Here is a 20,990-nt window from a genome sequence, read left to right as displayed (position 1 = left end):
CAACAATTATTGATTGACTTCTGTATGCCTCTTTTTTCTTCCCCCATGTTGACAGATAAACCCAAAATAGATGTTGGAGCAGTTAAGGATATTGTTGTTAAGGCTGGAGAGGAATTTTCAATTACTGTACCATTTACTGGATTTCCAAAACCTACTGCCACATGGACAAAAGGCGATAATGATATTGATGAAAAGGATGCACGATTGTTTACAAAGGTTAGTATCTCTCTCATATTTGTTTTTTTCTTTTTTTCATTCTATGATTTTAAGATATTTAAATTTTAATTATATATCGAATATTTGTTCCACCAGAATTTGCTAATTAGCAATGAATAAGCTATTCTGTAGAGACTTAATATATAAATTTCATATGGAAAAAAAAAAAAAAAAAACAGTTTTTTTGTGAACTGTCATAAAGTGTGTAAATTACACACTGTACATTACATTGTGATAACATAATTTAATTAATTAATAACTGAACATTACAAAAAATTCAAACCTTGTAGAAATATCAGAAATGTATTGACGACATAATGTGGGATATGCAGAATTTAAATGTGGTATAGAATTGGGCTTATGGATAAGAAGCACACAGATTTTGTGAAATAAACTCCTGAGAAAATAAAATTGTAATTATGTTGTAGATCAAATGATTGTGATGAATATGATAAACAGTTGTATAGTGAACAGTGTGGGTCAGTAAATCAGATTGTCTAATCATTAGGGATTTTAACATTCTGGATAGTGATTGGAATTTGTGAATTGGTTGCTCACTCAGTAACGGATGATTTCTGGAATTACTTGAAGATTGTTTTGAATACCAGCATGCTAGAGAGGCAACAAGAGAAAGTGGTATTTGGGTTCTGATTATCCAGTAATTCTTCCTGTATTAAGAATTTTAATCATACCATAGTGAAATGGGTTTTATTTAAAGATATAGCTATAGCTTTAATGATCTTAGACAGTTTTCAAATTCTCTTCACTGGGATCAACTGATGCTGTTACCAAATGCAGATGCTAAATGGGAAGTAGTTAACTGTAATGGCTAAAAAAGTTTTTTCATGTCAGTTAAGGGCATTCATTATCCAGTAAGTATACTAGTGTGCTGTTGAGTTACTAGGCTGGCTAAAGCTCATTATCAGAAGCCTTTAGCTAAAGCTAAAAAGCAAAGAAAAGTAGCATTTTTTTTTTTCAATTGAGCTGGTTTATGATGCAAAAATGATTAATCTGATTAAAATTTCTAATTTTTGCACTGCATTGTAATAACATAATTTATAAATTTAATTAATTAGTAATGGAACATAGCAAGAATGATTTGGAATAATATCACATACAGTCCTTACATCATATACCCAATACTCAACACAAAGAAGCCAGAGAGAGATTATAGAGAAAGGTAGGTCAGGAACAAAGAAATGTCAGATTATACCTATTTAGACTTAAGACTTCTCTTTGCTGCTACCCATGCCAATCACCATAGGAGATGCAGACATTGTTGTTGTTGGGAACTGCTGCTGTATGTATTGCTTCTGGCCTAACTGTACACTTGGCTTTCAAAGGCTGCTGGAAACATAACCAAACTGGAGATTTGAAGTGGGGGGGGGGTTGTGGCTATTTTGTAGGTTATTCTGATGGCTGTAATTTTGTATTATCAGTTCTGGTTGACACTCCATTGAAGACAGTTATCCAGGATTGAGGGATAGTAACCCTATCTATATTTCTGTTAACAATTTTTCCATAATCTGTCTTTATTTTAGGAAGCCACTTCTTTTTTGTTGGTGAGTGACATTTAAGATGTTAGGGGCAGAGGTGTGAAAGGTGTGGCCTTTTGATATGGAATATGCTATATCATTTTGGGTTAGGTTTTGTTGTTTTGTATGATGAAAGTGCTCATCAATTTTTTTTTTTTTTTTTTGCTGTTTTCTGAGTGTTTGCTCTATATAGTACTTGCCAAAATCACATCAAGTTTGTGAACTACATCTCTCATTGGGGGGGGGGGGGAGTAAGCGTTTCTTTAAAGTTTTTGCTACTTTTAATCTTACATAAACATTACCTTGTTTCTTTAGCAATTGTGTTAATTATCCCTGCACCTGGATAGCAAGAAAGAATTTGCGTCTGTTTTGTGTGGGAATAATTTGCAATACAATAGTGCACTGCACTACAAGTTGCTGAAGTGTCTAAAAATCATCAAGGACAACAACAAATGCTTCCTAAAATAAGGCTTCCAGACCTGCATGCATTATTCAAGATATGGCCAAATATAATGGGATAATTAACCAATTGACCCTCCTGCTAAAATTTCTGTATATCATTGACAGAACCCCATGAGCTCTCCTAGCACCCCATCTACATGGCTCAGAGAATGTCCTATCACACTTTTAGTTACACCTTAATCTTTTTTTTCATTCTACACCATCTTGTGTGGTACCACCCATTTAGTATGGTATGTTAAAATTATTGCTACCTTATATTTATCAATTTTAAACCTCAATTGCCATTTTTCAGCTCATCTACCTAAATTATTTAGGTCTCATTTTAGAAGCCTAGCCAAACTAGAAGCCTAAGCTCCCAATTCTACAATCGAATATTTTTAGAAAATCCTTACCCACACTCCTGACGTCACTCAATTGTCCTAGCATTTCCGAAGCCAGTGAAGGATCATAACATCCTGCATAATTACAAGCCGATTTCACTGACTAGCTGTTTCAGCAAAGTCTTAGAAAAAATGGTTCACAAGCAGTGATCAAAGCAGAAGGAAACATCCGCAATGCTTTTGTAAGGAGACAGCATCTGGCCATGGTTAATCTCGATGTTAAGAAAGCCTTCTATACCACTTGGCGATATGGTGTCCTCAGACCTTCATTCGTTTGGTTGGAGGACAGTTAACCCCCTCCCCCCGGCGCCTCCGTAGCCAGGTGGGAAGGAGCAGCAGTGCGTAGCACACGCTTCTTGATTAGACCGGGATTCGAGCCTGTCACCACCAAATACGGAGAATGCGGAAAGGTCAGGGAATGACCACCGCATATCCCGGAGCAATATGGCCTTAGTTGCTAATGCTCCTAAAAAAAAAAACCAAATAAATAATAATGACAGTTACCCCAATTGACACAAAACTTCCTACACCAAATTTCAGGTCAGATTATTCAAATTCAAATTTATCCAAATCATTTGAACAAGAAGAGGGTGAACTGCAGAGTTCAATCCTTAGTGCAACATTATTTACAATTAGAATTACAAATATGACATGAGAGTTGAATCATACATGTTTTCTGATGACATCATTATCTCTTGTCACTCACAAACTATGAATGCCATTGAAAGGCAGCTTCAACGTTCCATAGCCAGAATAGAATTGTGCGCACAACGGAATGGCCAGGGCCATTCTTGACTCCTTGACTGCCTGCATGCAGCAAGTATTTGGTGCCCCTTTACATCATATTTTTAAAAAGGAAAAAAACGTTTCCGAAAGACTTTTAGTTTTTACTAGTAATATGAACACAATGACACAAATTTAAATTACTGTAAAAATAATTTAAATTTTTTTCAGTTTTACTGAAATTGAGTGTAATTCTTAGTGTCCTTCTGCCCATCTGTCCCCCATTCTATTTTAAAAATTGTTTGACTTAGAGAAATACAGGGAGGTCCCAAGAAAACTATTCTCATCTTCAACCCCAGAAGAAAATTATGTGCTTCCAAAATAATAAACGTAAAATTCGATTTTTAAACTTTGCAGCATCATTTTCTTTGGCAAAATTAAATTGCTATTTATGAACTAACTACAATGGGACATGCATAGTTTTAAAGAAATTTCCATAAATATTTGTAGTAATTTTTACAGATTGCATTCCATATTTATGGTACTAAGAAATCATCAGATGAAGATATTGCGTAATACATTTTTGCATAATAATTATTATATAATATATTTTCGTGCTGCTTAATGGGCATTTCCGTAATTCCTCCAAGAATTAATTTTGATTAAAATGATATTTGACATTTTAATAATTTTAATGTTTATTTGGATCTGGGTGCCAAGCGTTATAGTGATCAAGCAATTTCCTGAGTGATTTCTAGAGCGTTTTCTCAAAGATATAGTTCTGTTTCAGTTATAAAAGTTTGCTTACTTTTCTATTATCAGGCAACTTAGTCTTACAAATCGTAAGCAAGTTTAAGAAAGGAAAAACACCTTTCTTCTTTTTTCCTTAAATTAACATACTAACTTTTATACCGCTTGGTCACTCTAGCAGCACTGCTCCTGCCTCTCTGTGGCAGGGCCGGTAATCTGGGAGAAGAAATCCACTCTCCCAGGGCTGAAAGGAGCAAAGATGGATAAAAATATGTGTCCACCTTTAGAGCCATTGAGCTCAAGACGAGACAACATAAATGACAATGAAAATGACTTCTCTCAACCCAAGAGGCCAAGAACAACCCCTCAAGAGGAGATACCATCATTCCTCATTCTACACTTTCTCTCAGAGCAGCCTCTGAGTAAGTTATCACCATTCCTTATACAAAAATGTATTGAGTCTGCTGCAGGCGACTTCAGTCCGGGGATATTCTTGTAGAGACCATTAAATCTCAGCATTCCGAAAAGTTATTAAAGCTGACTACCTTTGGTGGACAACCAATAAAAGTCACTCCCTATGCCACCCTAAACTCCTGGAAGGTGGTAATTGAAGAATGGGACTTATTAAATGTATCAGAAGAGGAAATAGTCCAAGAGCTTCGAGAACAAAAAGTAATCCAAGCAAGGAGAATCCTGACTTGGAAAGATGGTATTCTTGTTCCCACAAGGAGTATAATCCTCACTTTTAGCTCTCCTATCCTACCAACATCTGTTAAAGCAGGCTACCTTCATTGCCATGTCCGTCCTTACATCCCGAATCCAATCAGGTGCTGTAAGTGCCAAAAATATGGACACTCCGAAACTACATGTAGAGGTGAGGCAATATGTGCAAATTGTGGATCAAAGGATCATAATCAATCTGAATGCACTGCTACTTCTCATTGCCCAAACTGTAAAGGTAATCACCCGGCTTTTTCCAAAATATGCGAATTATGGAAACAAGGGAAAAAAAATCCAAAAATATAAAGTCGAGAATAAAGTCACATACTCAGAGGCGAGAAGACAAATACTCAAAACAGAACCAAAGCGTACATATGCCACTGCTGCTAAACAATTTCAGTCAGTAGGTATTCAAACAGATGTTACAGTTCCTCCAAATATATCCATCGCTGATTGGGCACGTTCCTTGCTCTCTGCTTCCAAACAGTGTCTTTCACAACAAAAAGCTGAACAAGCCAGTAACACCCCAATTACCATTCCAACTGACGTGCCTCAAACAGAAAAACCAAAAGTGGCAGAAACTAAAGTACCAAACCCACCAGTTTCAACGGGCAATAATACAATCTCAGACCATAGAAAATGTCACGGAACACATTACTAGTCAAATATTATTAGCTGCTACCATTGCAATACCAAAATCTTTACCGGGGAAACGGAAACACAGTAATTACTGGTGGAACCAAGATTGTACGCATGCAAAACAGGAAAAAAACAGATCCTGGAATTTATTTCGTAAATTCCCCACAACTAGTAACCTAATTAACTTCAAAAGACTGAAAGCCAAGTTCTGCAAAATAAGAAGAAATGCAAAGAAAGAAGCCTGGATTAGCTTTTCCTCAAATATAAATAAGGACACAGATAGTAGAATCATTTGGAGGAAAATTCAAACGCTCAATGGCAAATATGTTCAGTCCCCAACTACAATACTAAATTGGGAAGGGAAAGAGTTGTCATCACCGGGAGAAATAGCAAATGCCTTAGTGGAATCATTTGCCAGCATATCAGCAATATCCACCTTTAACCCAACCTTTCAACGAATTAAAGAATCTGCAGAAATGCATAAGATTAGTTTTTCTACGACAGTTTCACACCCATACAACCAGCCATTCACATTAATAGAATTTCTAGGGGCATTCAATAAAACAACCAGTAGTGCTTGGGCCAGATGGGGTCTATTATATAATGTTAAAACAACTTGACAACAGAGCAAAAAGAACATTGTTAAAATATTACAACCAAATTTTCTTAGAAAATACCTACCCACTCTCCTGGCGTCACTCAATTGTTCTAGCCTTCCCGAAGCCAGGAAAGGATCGCACCTTTCCGCATAACTACATGCCGATTTCACTGACTAGTTGTCTAGGAAAAGTCCTGGAAAAAATGGTTCACAGGCGGCTAACGTGGTTCCTGGAAACAAACAACTTACTAAATAGCAGCCAGTATGCGTTTCGAAAGAACCGGTCCACGCTAGATGTGATGATAAAAGCAGAGGCAAACATCCGAAATGCCTTCATAAGGAGAGAACATCTAGTCATGATTAATCTCGATATTGAGAAAGCCTTTGATACCACCTGGCGATATGGTGTACTAAAAGATCTCCATTCTTTCGGCTTGAGAGGTCAGTTACTGCAATTTATACAAAACTTTCTATGCAACAGAACGTTTCAGGTAAGGTATATGAACAATTTATCCAAATCATTTGAACAAGAGGAGGGTGTACCGCAGGGTTTCCTTCTAAGTCCAACATTATTTGCAGTAAGAATTACAAATATGACACGGAAAGTACCAAATACAGTAGAATCGTACATGTTTGCCAATGACCTCATTATCTCTTGTCAATCCCAAACTATGAACACCATTGAAAGACAACTTAAAATTTCCATAGCTGAAATAGAATCATGGACACTGCGGAATGGTTATTCTTTAGCAGAAAAAAAATCCACTGCAATTCACTTTTGTAAAAAACGCAAACTTCACCCGGATCCAGAAATATTTTTAAAAAACAGCCTGATACCTGACACTAACAATTTTCGTCTGCTGGGGTTACATTTAGATAATAAACTTAATTTTGCTTCCCATATATCTTACCTTCGAACTATGTGTCTTAAAAAACTGAACATCCTAAGAGCCGTTTCCGCTATGGCCTGGGGTGCTGACAGAAGCTCTCTTCTTCATCTCTATAGAGCTTTAATAAGATCACGCTTAGATTATGGATCACCTGTCTATGACTCCACTAGGAACAGTTCGCTATTACGTCTGAACACCATACAGCATGTGCCCTTAGGATAGCTGTGGGAGCTTTCAGAACATCTCCGATCCACAGCCTGTATATTGAGGCAAATGAACCTCCACTGCACCTAAGGAGAAAATCCTTATTATGTAACTATGCACTAAAGATTAAGAGTATTCCATCACATCCTAGCTGGCAGCACTTGTTCGACCCTAAATACACCATGCTACATCAAAATAAACCTAATGAGATCACCCCGCAGGGCTTTGACTGCAAGAGCTCATGATCAGTTGGAACATTAATTTTCAGAATGTCTTCCACGACCTTGGTACTCTTGAACCTCCCTGGACTGAATTCGTACCTCTCTGTGACAATTTCTTTTTAAGATGGGGGAAGACATCTGTAGATAATACAAATTTTCAACAGCTCCATAAATCACATTCCTTGGAAAACTCAGGAAAAATACATATCTATACTGATGGCTCCAAAACAGATACAGCCGCAGGTGCTGCAGCAGTTTCTTCCACCTTCTCAGTAGCTATGTCTCTTTCAATTGAATGCAGTATCTATACTGCAGAATTATTTGCAATAAAACTGGCTCTAGATAATATAAACAAGTACCATATCAAGAAATCTTTGATATATACAGACTCCTTAAGCACAATCACTGCCATTCAATCTACTTTTTCTCCCTCTCACCCCATTCTTAAAGAGATCTGATCTAAGTTATTTCACTATCAAACAGTCAATCAGAAGGTTACCTTCTGCTGGATCCCTGGTCATGTTGGCATCTCAGGTAATGAACATGCGGATGCTGCTGCAAAACATCCCGACTCTGGATCTTCCAGACAACTAAAAGTGGTGCCTTCATAGCCAGGTGGGAAGGAGCAGCAGTGCGTAGCACATGCTTCTTGATTAGACCGGGGTTCGAACCCATCACCACCAAATACGGAGGATGCGGAAAGGTCGGGGTATGACCACCGCATATCCCGGAGCAATATGGCCTTAGTTGCTAATGCTCCTAAAAACCAAATAAACAAATAACAACAACAACTAAAAGTTCCCTACACCGATCACAAATCTGTCATTAAAACAACATGCAGGAAACAATGGTCTCTCTTTTGGAAAACTCAAACCAATAATAAACTGCTGCAGCTAAAAAAAGAGCCACAACTGTGGACATCTAGTTCCAGGAGAAGCAGGCGACAAGAAGTGATTCTAGCAAGGCTCCACATTGGCCATTCGCATCCAACTCACCTGTATTTACTTATGGGAGAGAATCCTCCTCCTCAGTGTTTCTTTTGTCATTCGCAGCTAACAATAAAACACATCCGCATAGAATGTCCCCAACTTCCAGCAGTCAGAAAATCAAGCTTTAGCTCCCTGTCCAACTTACAGGAACCCTTAACCTTATTTCATATTCTTGGCAATGAAGCAAATTTTGAGGAACTGTTTAATTATTTGAAACACATAAATCTGTATAATAGACTGTGATCATAGTGACAAACAAATCATGAACAGGCACAATATGGCCCAAGAGGCCCTTGTGCCAAAAAACCCAAATACAACAACAACAATTTGGAATATTTTCCGTTAACTTTTCCCGTCTGTATGAGGAAGAAGAAAAGAAAGTGTATAACCCTTGCACAATATCGAAAAATTGAACAATTTTGAAAGTGACTTGTTGCAACATTGATTACTTAATTTAAAGTATGAAGATTACATGGTACAAACATTGCACAACTATTTGCATCTTGGATAAGTTTTTGAAGGCTAAGTTTTTTGAAGATAATTTCCAATCATATTGGAACCGTTTTCATAACCCTTACCCCTCATGTTATTTAATTTTAAATTATATTTTGGAAATAAACCATTTAATACTAATGTACATAACCCCTTACCTGTTGCGTCATCAATTTGATGAAATCCCAAAAAATATCCCCTTATTTCTATGTCATTGCTGGAATATACAACACAAAATGTATGATAAATGTTAAATGTTCAACATGGCTAAAGTCAGGGGTGCAATCTAGAGTAAGTGAGAAATACTTGCTATTTTTTCAGTTCTATTTTTGACTTTACCTAATATTTCTTTCCTTATTTTATCAGCAATTAAAGAAATAATTTCATTCTGAAATTTACTTCCCAGGTAATGTGGCACACTTCTAATATATTTTTTTTTAATATTGGAAAAGTGATCCATTATGTATGGATCAAATTTAGATAACATTTCAATTGCTTTCAAAAAATTACCATTATTGGGAATGTGTAATTCACTTGAGGAACTGCAAAATGCAAGACAGTGGCTTGCTAAATATTGAAGAGAAAAATTTGTTTCAAAATTTCAGTCCACTGATTTTTCTCTAGTTCATACAGGCAACGTTGTTCTTTATCTACAGTTCTTTGTTTTGTTAACATAGACTTTATTGTATAGTATTTATTGTAATTAGAAATATGAGTTGAAGATATTTCATGTCATTGCAAATTAATACTAGCATGCTTCCAATCGGAAAAGCCAGTTCAATGTAATTGAATATTTACAATTCCAAATATTTTACAACAAAAACAATATATACTATTTGTTGAAAGTGAATACATTGACCAGTCACGATTTACATTTCCTTGTTTGTTATAATATCCTTGTATAATATACACTAGAAAATCAGCCTTTTTTATTCAAAGGGAAAGAAACATTATTCGCTTGCTTAGGTCCAGTTTCCACCAACATGTCTATCCACTTTGTTGATAAAATTTTGGGCCAACTACCAAGGATCCTTGATGGCTTCAATGGGAAGGTTTTCATCCACTGCTTCCCATTTTTTACCTCCAATAGAAGCATAATTTTCATGCTCCACTATAGGTTGCCCCATTACTTTATCATCATCAGAAATTTGCTCCAATTCATCACCTTTTTCTGCATGTGCAATAGTTGCAATACTTTAACATACTTCCTTCTTGTGTTTCTATTCTTCTGTTTTTTATATTCTGCTCCTCTTAATTTTTTCCTCAGAAACATCTTACCTGCGTAATGAAGCCAATAATTTTTTTAAGGATTTTATTATTATACTCATCAGAGTCATTAGGCCTATAGCACACTCCTACTCTCAATTTTGATCTCCCAATGCTTATGTCACACCAAACTGACTCGACACTGCACTGTCCAGCGATGTCGACTGGCTTCACTTCCTTGGATTTTATGTGTTTCTTAACTAATAACATAACCCCTCCTCCCTTCCTATCCTCTCTATCCTTTCTGTAGACGTTGTACTCCCCGCATTCCAGTTCTGCATTCCTTATATCTGTGTGACACCATGTCTCTGATATCCCAAAAATATCCGCCTTTGATGCTTTGAGCAATAACTCGAATTCATCAAATTTATTTACCAAACTCCTAGCATTGGTGTACACGCAAGTATACATGCACCTGTTCTTTTTCTTAGCTACCCTAACACAACCCATGTGTTTACTTGTACCGCAATGACTCCCAGCAGTCTCTGAAATATCCTGCCTCTTGTTTTCCAGGCTTCTGCTCATTCCAATAGAAGCAGTGCAAGAATCACTTTCACCTCTGCCAGTGGCTACTGTTAATCTATTAGTCCTTGTATCCCCCCAGTCTAGCAGTTTTCCAACCCACCTAACACTGCCTTGATAGCATCAGCAAATATTCTTGCACCCTTTCTATTTAAGTGTATCCCATCCTTGTAGAAGCAGTCTCTCTTGTTAACAAGTATAGACCAGGCTGAAAAAAATTCTACTCCTTGAGCCTTGCACAATCTTTCTAGGGCCAAATTGATTGATAAGGCTTTGATCATATACTCCCTCCTATCTTGTCTGGGCTGAATTGCAGACACTTTCAAATTCAACCCTAATTTACAGCTTTTAAAAAAAAGTCTTGTTAAGTAATTCTGCCAGTCTACTACTCTTAATATCATTAGTGCCAACGTGTACAACTATATCACCTTTCGTGCCCTTAAAAGATGATATCCGCCCTACAACGTTATCAACCTTTGCCCCTGCAGACATTAAAGTCATGATTCTTTTATGAATGATTAAAAGAATTAAAGGAATGATTCTTACCAATGCCCTATTCAGTTTCAGAATATCAAATGTGAGGATCATAGGTTCTGCAATTTAGATGTGTCTCTGGTTAGCATAGTAATAACTGATTCCTAGTCCTTGTGGTTTAGGGCAATGAGGTAATGCTGTTTGTTTGAAATTTTCACAGTATTTGCCACCCTTTCCATTTGCTGCCTGCATGTTGATCACGCATTTTTGAGCTGACCTGGGAATGGCTATTGCTTAACAGAAAAGAAATACACTACAATTAATTTCTGTAAAAAACAGAGATTACATCCAGATCCTGAAATATATTTAAAAAATAATTTGATTCCTCTTACCAGCAATTTTCGTTTATTGGGTTTATACCTTGACAATAAACTTAGTTTATCTACTCATATAGCCTACCTTCAAATTGCCTGTCAAAATAAAATTAAATATCTTAAGAGCTCTCTCTCCTAACTCCTAAGGTGCTCTTAGACACTCCCTCTCACATTTCTATAAAACTTTAATTTGGTCCCGCTTAGATTATGGATCAATTGTCTATGACTCAGCAAGGAAAAGTTCCTTCTTGCATCTGAACACTGTTCTGCATAGGGCCCTAAGGATGGCCATATGAGATTTCAGAACATCTCCGGTCTACAGGCTGTATATTGAAGCAAATGAACCTCCATTGCACCTCAGACAAAAATCCTTGCTGTGTAACTATGCTGCAAAAATTAAAAGAATTCCATCTCATCTTAGCTATATCACCATAAACCTAATGAAAACTGACCCGTGGGTCTTCGATTTCAAGAGCTCATGATCAGTTGGAACATTAACTTCCCGCATATACTCAAAGACGTTGCTCCTCCTGAACTTCTCTGGATTGAATTCTCACCTCTTTGTGATAATTCTTTTTTGAGGTGGGGAAAAGGCACCCTGCCAAACAACAACTTTCAGCAGTTACATGAAGCCTACACCTTAGAAAACTCATCGAAACTACTTATTTATACTGATGACTCCAAAACAGATGAAGCACTAAGGTCTGCAGCAATTTCTTCTACCTTCTCAATAGCTGTGTCTCTTCCTACTGAATACGGTATTTATACCGTAGAATTGTATACAATAAAATTAGCCCTAGATAATATAAGCAAGAAGCATTTCAAGCAAGCTATGATAAACACAGACTCCTTAAGTGCAGTCACCACCATTCAGTCTGTTACTTCTCCCCACCATCCCATTCCAAAACATGTCTGATCTTGTTTGTTTCAATATGAAACATCCAACCAGATGGTCACATTCTGCTGGATCCCTTGTCATATTGCATCTCAGGTAATGAATGTGCAGATTGTGATGCTAAACATGCTGACAATGGATCTTTCTGCCATCCGAAAGCGCCATGCACTGATTATAAATCCATTGTTAAAAATGGCCTGTAGGAATCAATGGTCTAAATTCAAACTGAAATCAATAATAAATATTCTAGATTAAAAAAATAACCTCAGCTGTGGACTTCTAGTTTCAGGAGAAGCAGGGAAGAAGGAGTCATTTTTGCAAGGCTCTGAAATGGTCATTCCTTTACAACTCATCTGTTCTTGCTTATGGGAGAGAACCCTCCTCAGTGTTCCTTCTGTCATTCTGAATTAACAATCAAACATATCCTAATAGAATGTCTTCAGTACTGAAGTATCAGCTTTTGCTATCTTTCCAACTTGCAGGAACCTTTAACTTTATTACACATTCTTGGCATTAATGTAAATTTGTAGTGCTGTTTTTATTTCAACTCCAGCAGCAGATAAGTTTTTTATAAATTTTTGCCATTTTATTGACTTAATTGTCAATAAAATGGCAAAAATAAATTAAAATATTAATTTATTTTCTATAAGTAGCTTTACAGCCCTAGTCATACTCCTTAATTTATTATGAATTTAGCTAGAGATTTTGTAGGTTACTACTTAATATATGTAGAACCTTAATCCGTCTGAAACACTCCACCATTATTATAGTATATTAGATTGTTCGGTATTGCATAGCATATATCTCCAACTTGATAGTGTAACATAAACATAAAACTTGATAATGTGATACGTATCACTGCATTTAGGAATCTGTTAGCTTAGTATAGTGTTGTCGATTGATGTTAAATTTATTAAACTTATTAATTTCCATTGTCAATGAATTTAAATGGAAATCATGTCCCAGATCAGAGTAGCAAAGCAACAAGCTTTTAGGTGGAGTGCTGTGTCTCAGGAGAGAACCGAAAGGGGCAATTCTCCAATGCATCACAGTCTAAGAAAATGTGAAACTTGTGAATTGTATGTGTACTTATCTGGAACAGGAAATGATCTAGTCAAGGAGAATGTCTTTGTGTGTGTGTTTTAGGTGCAGAGAATGTGAAGAAATTACATGACAATTCAAAAAATCTGATAGACACCCTGAAGGGTGTCTATGAGATTTTGAGGAGAAGAGTAAATGCCCTTGAAGGAATTAAAATGGAGGGATTCATCAAGCTCTCAGCTGCCAAAATCAGTGCCAGATTTGGGCATCAGATTCTTGTGCTTCATGCAACACAGCAGAAATCTTCAAGGCAGAATGCACTGGCTCCACAAGTGCTAGTTATCAGAGGTTTATTGCTAAAAAAATAGTAGCGGAATGCTCGTCATAAAAAAAAATAGTACCGGAAAGCTCGTTCTCCAGAAGACTATATGATAATGCCACATTAAATGTACAGTAACCGAATCATAATTGTTTCATAATATTAGGTGTATAAATTTAATGATTTTCTATTACAACATTTAGAAAAAAGTACCGTAACATTGTTCCGGTGCGTTCTGGCTCAAATACACCACTGCTAGTTATTGTCAGTGACTCAATTGTCAGGGAGACAGGAAATATATTGGGCACAAAGGATAGGTGGCATAAGACCAGGGTATGTCTGCCAAAGGCAAAAGTTGATATTGTACAGCAGATATCATCTTTTAAGGGCACGAAAGGTGATAATATTGTACACATTGGCCCTAATGACATTAAGAGTAGAGGATCTGCAGATCACTTACAAAGTACAGGTAAATGTTGAAAAAAAGTTGTGAGCTAGGATTAAATTTGAAAGTGTCTGTAATTCTGACCAGACACAATAGGAGGGTATATATTATGAGAGCCTTGTCAATCAGTTTGGTCCTGAAGAGATTTTGCAAGGTTCGTAGGGTAGAATTTTTCTCAGCATGGTCTGTGCTTGTTAACAGGAGAGACTGCTTCTATAGGGATGGGTTACACTTAAATATAAAGGGTGCAAGAATATTTGCCGATGCTGTCAAGGCAGTGTTAGGTGGGTCGGAAAACTGCCAGCTAGGGGAGATTCAGAGACCAATGGATTAACAGTAGCTGCAGGTGGAAAGGAGAGTGATTCTTGCACTGCTTGTATTGGAATGAGCAGCAGCCTGGAAAGCAAGTTGCTGGGGATTTCCAAAACTGTTGGGAGTCATCATGAAACAAGTAAATACATGGGCTGTGTTAGGGTAGCTAAGAGTAAGAACAGATGCATGTATACTTGCATGTACACCAATTTTAGGAATATAGTAAATAATTTGATGAATTTGAGGTGCTGGTCAAGGTATCAAAGGCGGATATTGTTGGGATATTGGAGAGGTGGTGTCACACAAATAAGAGGAATGTACAATTGGAATTTGCGGACGGAGAACAATGTGTACGAAAAGGATAGACAGGACAGGAAGGGAGGAGAGGTTATGCTGTGAGTCAAGAAATACATAAAATCTAAGGCCGTTCACCCACTTGACATTGGTGGACAGTGCAATATTGAGTCAGTTTGATATGAAATAAGCACAGGAAAGCAAAAATGAGGGTAGGAATGATTAATGACTCTAATGAGTACAGTGAACAACTATACAAAGAAATAGAGTGGGCCAGTAAATCAGAATGTCTTATAACGGGGATCTTACCTTCCCAGATATTGACTGGAACATGTGGGTTGGTCACTTGCACACTAGCAAAACTTTTGTGGATTATTGAATGATTGCTTTCTACAGCAGCATGTTTGAGAGGCAACCAGCAGGGGATAATACTCTTGATTTCACTATCAGTAGTCATTATTCATGCATTAAGAATTTGCAGATAAAGGATTCACTAGGTGTTAGTGATCATAGTGTGGATATGGGATTTACTTAAAGTATCTGTCATCAGGGAGAAAGGAATGGGTACATAACTATCATCAGAGGTAAAGGGAAGGGTGTTTGCTTTTGTAAAGGTGACTACAGTGGTCTGAGAGTTTTTTTTTAAATTCTATACAGAGGACCAATTGATGACGTTATAAACAGCAAATTCTAAATGCAAAGCATTCAAGGAATTAATCTTGGAAGCAACTAGGCTTTTCGTACCAACAAATGAAATACTGTTCAAGGTTTAGGCTTGAATGGATGTCAGAAGGACTAATTAGACATATGGCAGAGAAGAAAAATGCATGGGATGCATGTAAATTATCAGGTGACATAGAAACCTATGATAGATATAAGATAGTTGGTAATCAAGTCACAAAGGAGATTAGGCAGGCAAAGGCAGATTACAAGAAATCTTTGGCAAAGGATGCAAAGACTTCCTTACTTATGTAAACTCTAGAAGGAAGGGGATGAATCAAATTGGTCCAATTGATATAGATGGTTCAACTGTGTAGATAGCTGACAAACTGAATGAGTATTTTGCATCTACATTCAGACATGAGAAATTCTGTAGGGAAGTGGATGACAGAAGTTTATTAAACTCTAACAGGGAGCTAAATGATTTTGTAATAACTGAGAGCAAAGTGTTGGAGAAATTGTGAAAGTTAAACATAAGAAAGGCACCTGGGGTGGATGGGATCTATCCAGTTATATTAAAGGTAGTAAGCAAACCCCTTGGCCATAATTATGAGAGCATCCTTGGACTCAGGAGATCCCAACTGACTGGAGATGTTCAAATGTATTCCCAATTCATAAAAGGTGATGAGTAATTACAGACCTGTTAATTTAACTTGTATTCCAGGAAAAATAATGGCATCAGTGCGTTGCTGGATCATCTAGACAAGGCTGCAGTAATATTTCAGACACAGCATGAGTTTGTTAAGGGGAAGTCGTCTCTGACGAATTTGATTGGATACTGTGATGTGTTTGGAAAGGAACTGGGTGCAAAAAATAATTTAGATATCATATATTTGGATTTCTGGAAAGCTTTTGATACTGTTGCATAAGGAAGACTGCTGTACAAATTGGAGCAGTATGGCATTAAGGGCAAGTAGCTACAATGGATAAAAGGATGGTTGAGTGGGAGAAGACAGAGAGTGGTAATCAGTGGGCACTGCTCTTCATGGACTTATGTTATTAGTGGTGTACCCCAGAGTTCGGTGTTGGGCCCATTTTTGTTTTGTTTTGTATATTTATCAGTGATGTTGATGAAGGTATATCAAGCTTAATGTTGAAGTTTGCAGATGGTACCAAGGTTGGCAGCATTGTTAATGACAGTGTGCTACTAAAAGAGGATCTAGAAAAGTGGGGCAGATGGGCTGAGAGGTGGCAACTGAAGTCTAACATTGACAAATGCAAAGTACTGAATATGGGTTGCAGTAACTCAAGAGAAATGTACCAATTGTGTGGTACTACACTCAGGGTATTGGAGAATGAAAAAAACCTGGGGGGTATTTGTGTATTCTGATATGATGTTTCCTGAGCAGTGCAGGCAGGCTTCCAGAGCAGGTCATGGGGTCTTGTCAATGATATACAGGAATTTTGCTAGCAGGGATAAGGAGAGGTTATCCCTTTGTATAAGGTAGTGGTCAGACCACACCTTGAGTACTGCATACTGATCTGGATGCCTCATTTTAGGAATGATGTACTGTTGCTAGAGCAAGTACAGGGAAGGGCAACAAGATTGCCCTTCAGGGAACAAGCTTCAAGTTCTGTGAAATGCTTCAAGTTCTGTGAAATGCACCATCTAGAGAATAGGCACCTGCAAGGTAATCTGATTGATGTGCATATGGCTTTGAATCATTTGAGCAGGCTAGTGATGATGGGATTCTTTCTCTTGCTCATATTTTGAACCTGAGGGGGACACAAACATCTGATGGGACAGCTCACAAGGTTTTGTGAGTGATATGTGGGGATAATTATTATTCTGTCTAAGGAAATGGTGAGGCTCCATCTGGAATATTGCATACAAATTGACCCCAAGTGCCAAGCAATAATAGTGACCACAGCACCTTTTCATAGTGATTATCTGGTACGCTTTACTGTAAATACATTTCTCTTGAGTATTAGAATTAAATAGATCCTTTCAAATAATACTTTCCTTTCTACCTAGAAAGGAAAGTACCTTTCTTTAACCCCCTTTTTTATTTTTAGTTCATACTAACCGTCTCTTCGCTTGGGTCACTAGGTGGCAATGCTCTTGCCTCCACATGGTGGGGCTAGTATCCTGGGAGGAAATGACAATCTCCCAGGGCCAAAAAGAGAACATCATGAGTAAGCCAAACTCTGATTTATCTGGGCTGCCAGACGCATCCCAGACATAAAAAAAAAAAAAAGTACCAATGCAGGAACTGCAGGAACAGTGGATGATAAACAATGATTCACTGGAACCTATGATTCCACGTGGACGTATGGAAAACTCCGTGAATTACATCACCATGGACTTCGGGGTCACCTCCTGATTTTCATACAAACTTCCTATACAAGCGAACATTCCAGGTTTGATTTAAAACTTCACTGTCCCAATTATTTTTTCAAGAAGAAGGAGTTCCTTAATGCTGTATTCAGTGCTATACTCTTTATAATTGCAGTAAACACTGTTGCTGAACAACTTCCAAACACTATTGATAAGGCACTGTTTGTAGATGATCTTAGTATTTCTTTTCATGCAAAAAATAGTGATCATTTTCCCATAACAGTTGAATTGCTAAATAAGCCCTTTATCATCTTACTAGAATTTCACAGTCACTCACTGATAAAGCAGACTGGGAGACGTATAAAAATCAGCTAAACTCGACCCTGAAATTATCCAAAAATCTCCAACCAAGGAAACGGTTGAGTGTGTCATGAAAACTATATTACATGCAGCAGGAAAAGCCATACCAAAATCCTCTTCAAAATTACCGGTACACCCAAAAATCTGATGAAGTATTCCAAAATAAAGCCTGGAATACTTTTCAGTGCAATCCAACTACAGCTAATCCCATTCAGTATAAATGTGCTAGAGCAAGGGTGTGGTATGTTAGATGCAGTAATAAAGAGGCCACTTGGATCTGCTTCATTTCAACCATCAATGGAGCAACTCCCACACACAAAATTTGGAAAACAATCAGAAAAATGAGTTGTAAATATCAAACAACACCTCTTCCTATCACAGAATGGAGAGGGCAGAACATTGCTGACCCTACCCAAATTGCCAATATACTAGGGGAAACCTTTGCCGAAACATCAGCAATAGAAAGTTACACACCAACCTTCAGAAGATTTAAAGCAAATTCAGAAAAACAAATGTTAAACTTTTCTTCAAAAGCAGAACAACAATACAACTTACCATTTACTATCGCGAACCACATACAGCTTTGTCAACATCTAGGCACAGTGCTGTAGGATCAGATAATATTCATTATTGAATGGTACAGGAACTAAGTGCTGAATTGCAGTCACTTCTTGATCTGTTCAATACACTCTACCTGGAAGATATATTCCCTAAACAATGGCACCATGCTACAATCCTTGCCTTCCTTAAACTAGGCAAATATCCAACAAATCCCACTTACTTTAGACCTATTGCCTTGACCAGTTGCCTTTGCAAAATTCTCTAAAAGATGGTGAACCGTCGACTGATATCTTACCTTGAAAATTTCAATCTCTTGCATTCTGCACAGTTCGGTATTTGACAACATAGATCAACACTAGATATACTAGTAAGACTAGAGAACTCCATTCAAAATGCATTCCTTAGATCGGAACACCATGTAATGGTTTGCTTTGACAGTTTAACCTTGACAAATGCAAAGTACTGCATATGGGTAGAAGTAACCCCAGAGAAACATACCAACTGTGTGGTGCTACGCTTAAGGTGGTAGAAAATGAAAAAGACCTGGGAGTAATTGTGCAGTCAGATATGAAGTTTTCTGAGCAATGCAGACAGGCTGCCAGGGCAGGTCATGGGGTTTTGTCAATGATATATAGGAATTATGCTAGCAGGGAGAAGGAGGTGATTGTCCCTCTGTATAAGGCAATGGTCATGCCATGCCTTGAGTACTCCGTACAGGTCTGGAGGCCTCATTTTAGGAAGGATGTAGATTTGCTTGAGCGTGTACAGAGAAGGACAACAAGATTGGTGAGGGGAATGAAGGGATCCTCTTACCAAGAGAGGCTTAAGTTCTGCAAATTGCACCTGCACGGTGATCTGATTGAGGTGTATAAGGCCTTGAATGGGTTGAGCATGCTGAATTCTGATGGGATCCTTCCACTTGTTCAGATTATGAACCTAACGGGGCATAAATTCAAATTAAGAAAAGACAGATGTAGAATAGATGTGTGGAAATTTGCCTTTAGCCAGCGGGTGGTTAATTGCTGGAACAAACTTCCATCTGTCGTTGTGGAAGTTGATAGGTTGAATAAATTTAACGAGGAACTGGACAGGCATTTGGAGGGAATGGTGTGATTTTTTTTTTTTTTTTTTTGGCTGATGCTGCATAAGCTCATACACTTGCTTTCTTGCATCACATGCCACTACTACTACTGCTACTACTACTATCAGTAAGGGCTATGATTCCACGTGGATGTATGGAAAACTCTGCGAATTACATCACCATGGACTTCGGGGTCACCTGATTTTCATACAAACAAGCGAACATTCCAGGTTCAATTTAAAACTTCGCTGTCCCAATTATTTTTTTCAAGAAGAAGGAGTTCCTTAGTGCTATATTCAGTGCTACACTCTTTATAATTGCAGTAAACACTGTTGCTGAACATCTTCCAACACTATTGATAAGGCACTGTTTGTAGATGACCTTAGTATTTCTTGTCATGCAAAAAACATGAATACTGTCGAGAAACAGTTACAAGGGGCAATAAATAAGATCAGTACATGGGCGCAAACCAGTGGTTTCAACTTTGTCCTGAATAAACGTTGTGCATCCATTTTTGCTGCCAACATAAAGTGCATCCACATCTGGAACTACAACTGAATGGACAACCAATAGCAGTTCAACTCAGCATACAATTCTTAGGAATAACCTTAGATCATAAACTTACCATTCTAGAATATATTAAAAGACTAAGAACATCCTACCTAAAAACTAAATATCATCCGGGTTCTCTCAGCACCAAAGTGGGGAGCTGACCATCTTACCTTATTATGGCTATACAGAGCCTTAATAGGACCAAAACTTGACTATGGAGCAGTAATGTATAACTCAACAAGACCTAGTGTCCTTTGTAGGCTTGATCCTCTTTATCATAGTGCAATATGCACTGCTCTAGGAGGATATAATACATCTCTAATACATATTCCATATGCTGAAGCTCACAAACCCCCTCTCTCTCTATCAGAAGGCAACAACTTATATTACACTATGCATATAAAATTAGATCTATACCTGAACACCCAAACTAGCAAATACTTTTCCGCCCCAACACTGACTGTTAGGTATAAGAATAAGACATCTTTTAAAAGAATTTAATCTGACTTTTGATAATATTGCAAATACTCCTCTACTTCTCCTTGCTCCGTGAAATATTACTCCACATTCATGCGATTTACAGCTTCATAAATGGGATAAATCAGCACTACATAAAGACAATTTCTTGCAACCGTACCATGCAGTAGTGGAGCAGTTTCCAAACTTTGTTGTAGTTC

General features: G+C 37.5%; 1 protein-coding gene across 1 annotated transcript in view; it reads left to right on the top strand.

Annotated features, from left to right (window-relative positions):
* LOC150087120 (twitchin-like) overlaps positions 1-20,990 on the top strand; it is a 3,511,780-nt gene that overhangs the window by 2,425,788 nt on the left and 1,065,002 nt on the right. Inside the window, 1 exon segment of the mRNA XM_090372971.1 lies at positions 56-216. Within this exon segment, the coding sequence (XP_090229097.1) occupies positions 56-216 (161 nt within the window).

Source organism: Mastigoproctus giganteus, chromosome 4, assembly GCF_048544385.1.
Source record: "Mastigoproctus giganteus isolate SK-2022 chromosome 4, ASM4854438v1, whole genome shotgun sequence".
Lineage (NCBI taxonomy): Eukaryota > Metazoa > Arthropoda > Arachnida > Uropygi > Thelyphonidae > Mastigoproctus > Mastigoproctus giganteus.
This window is presented reverse-complemented; position numbering and strand designations above follow the sequence as displayed.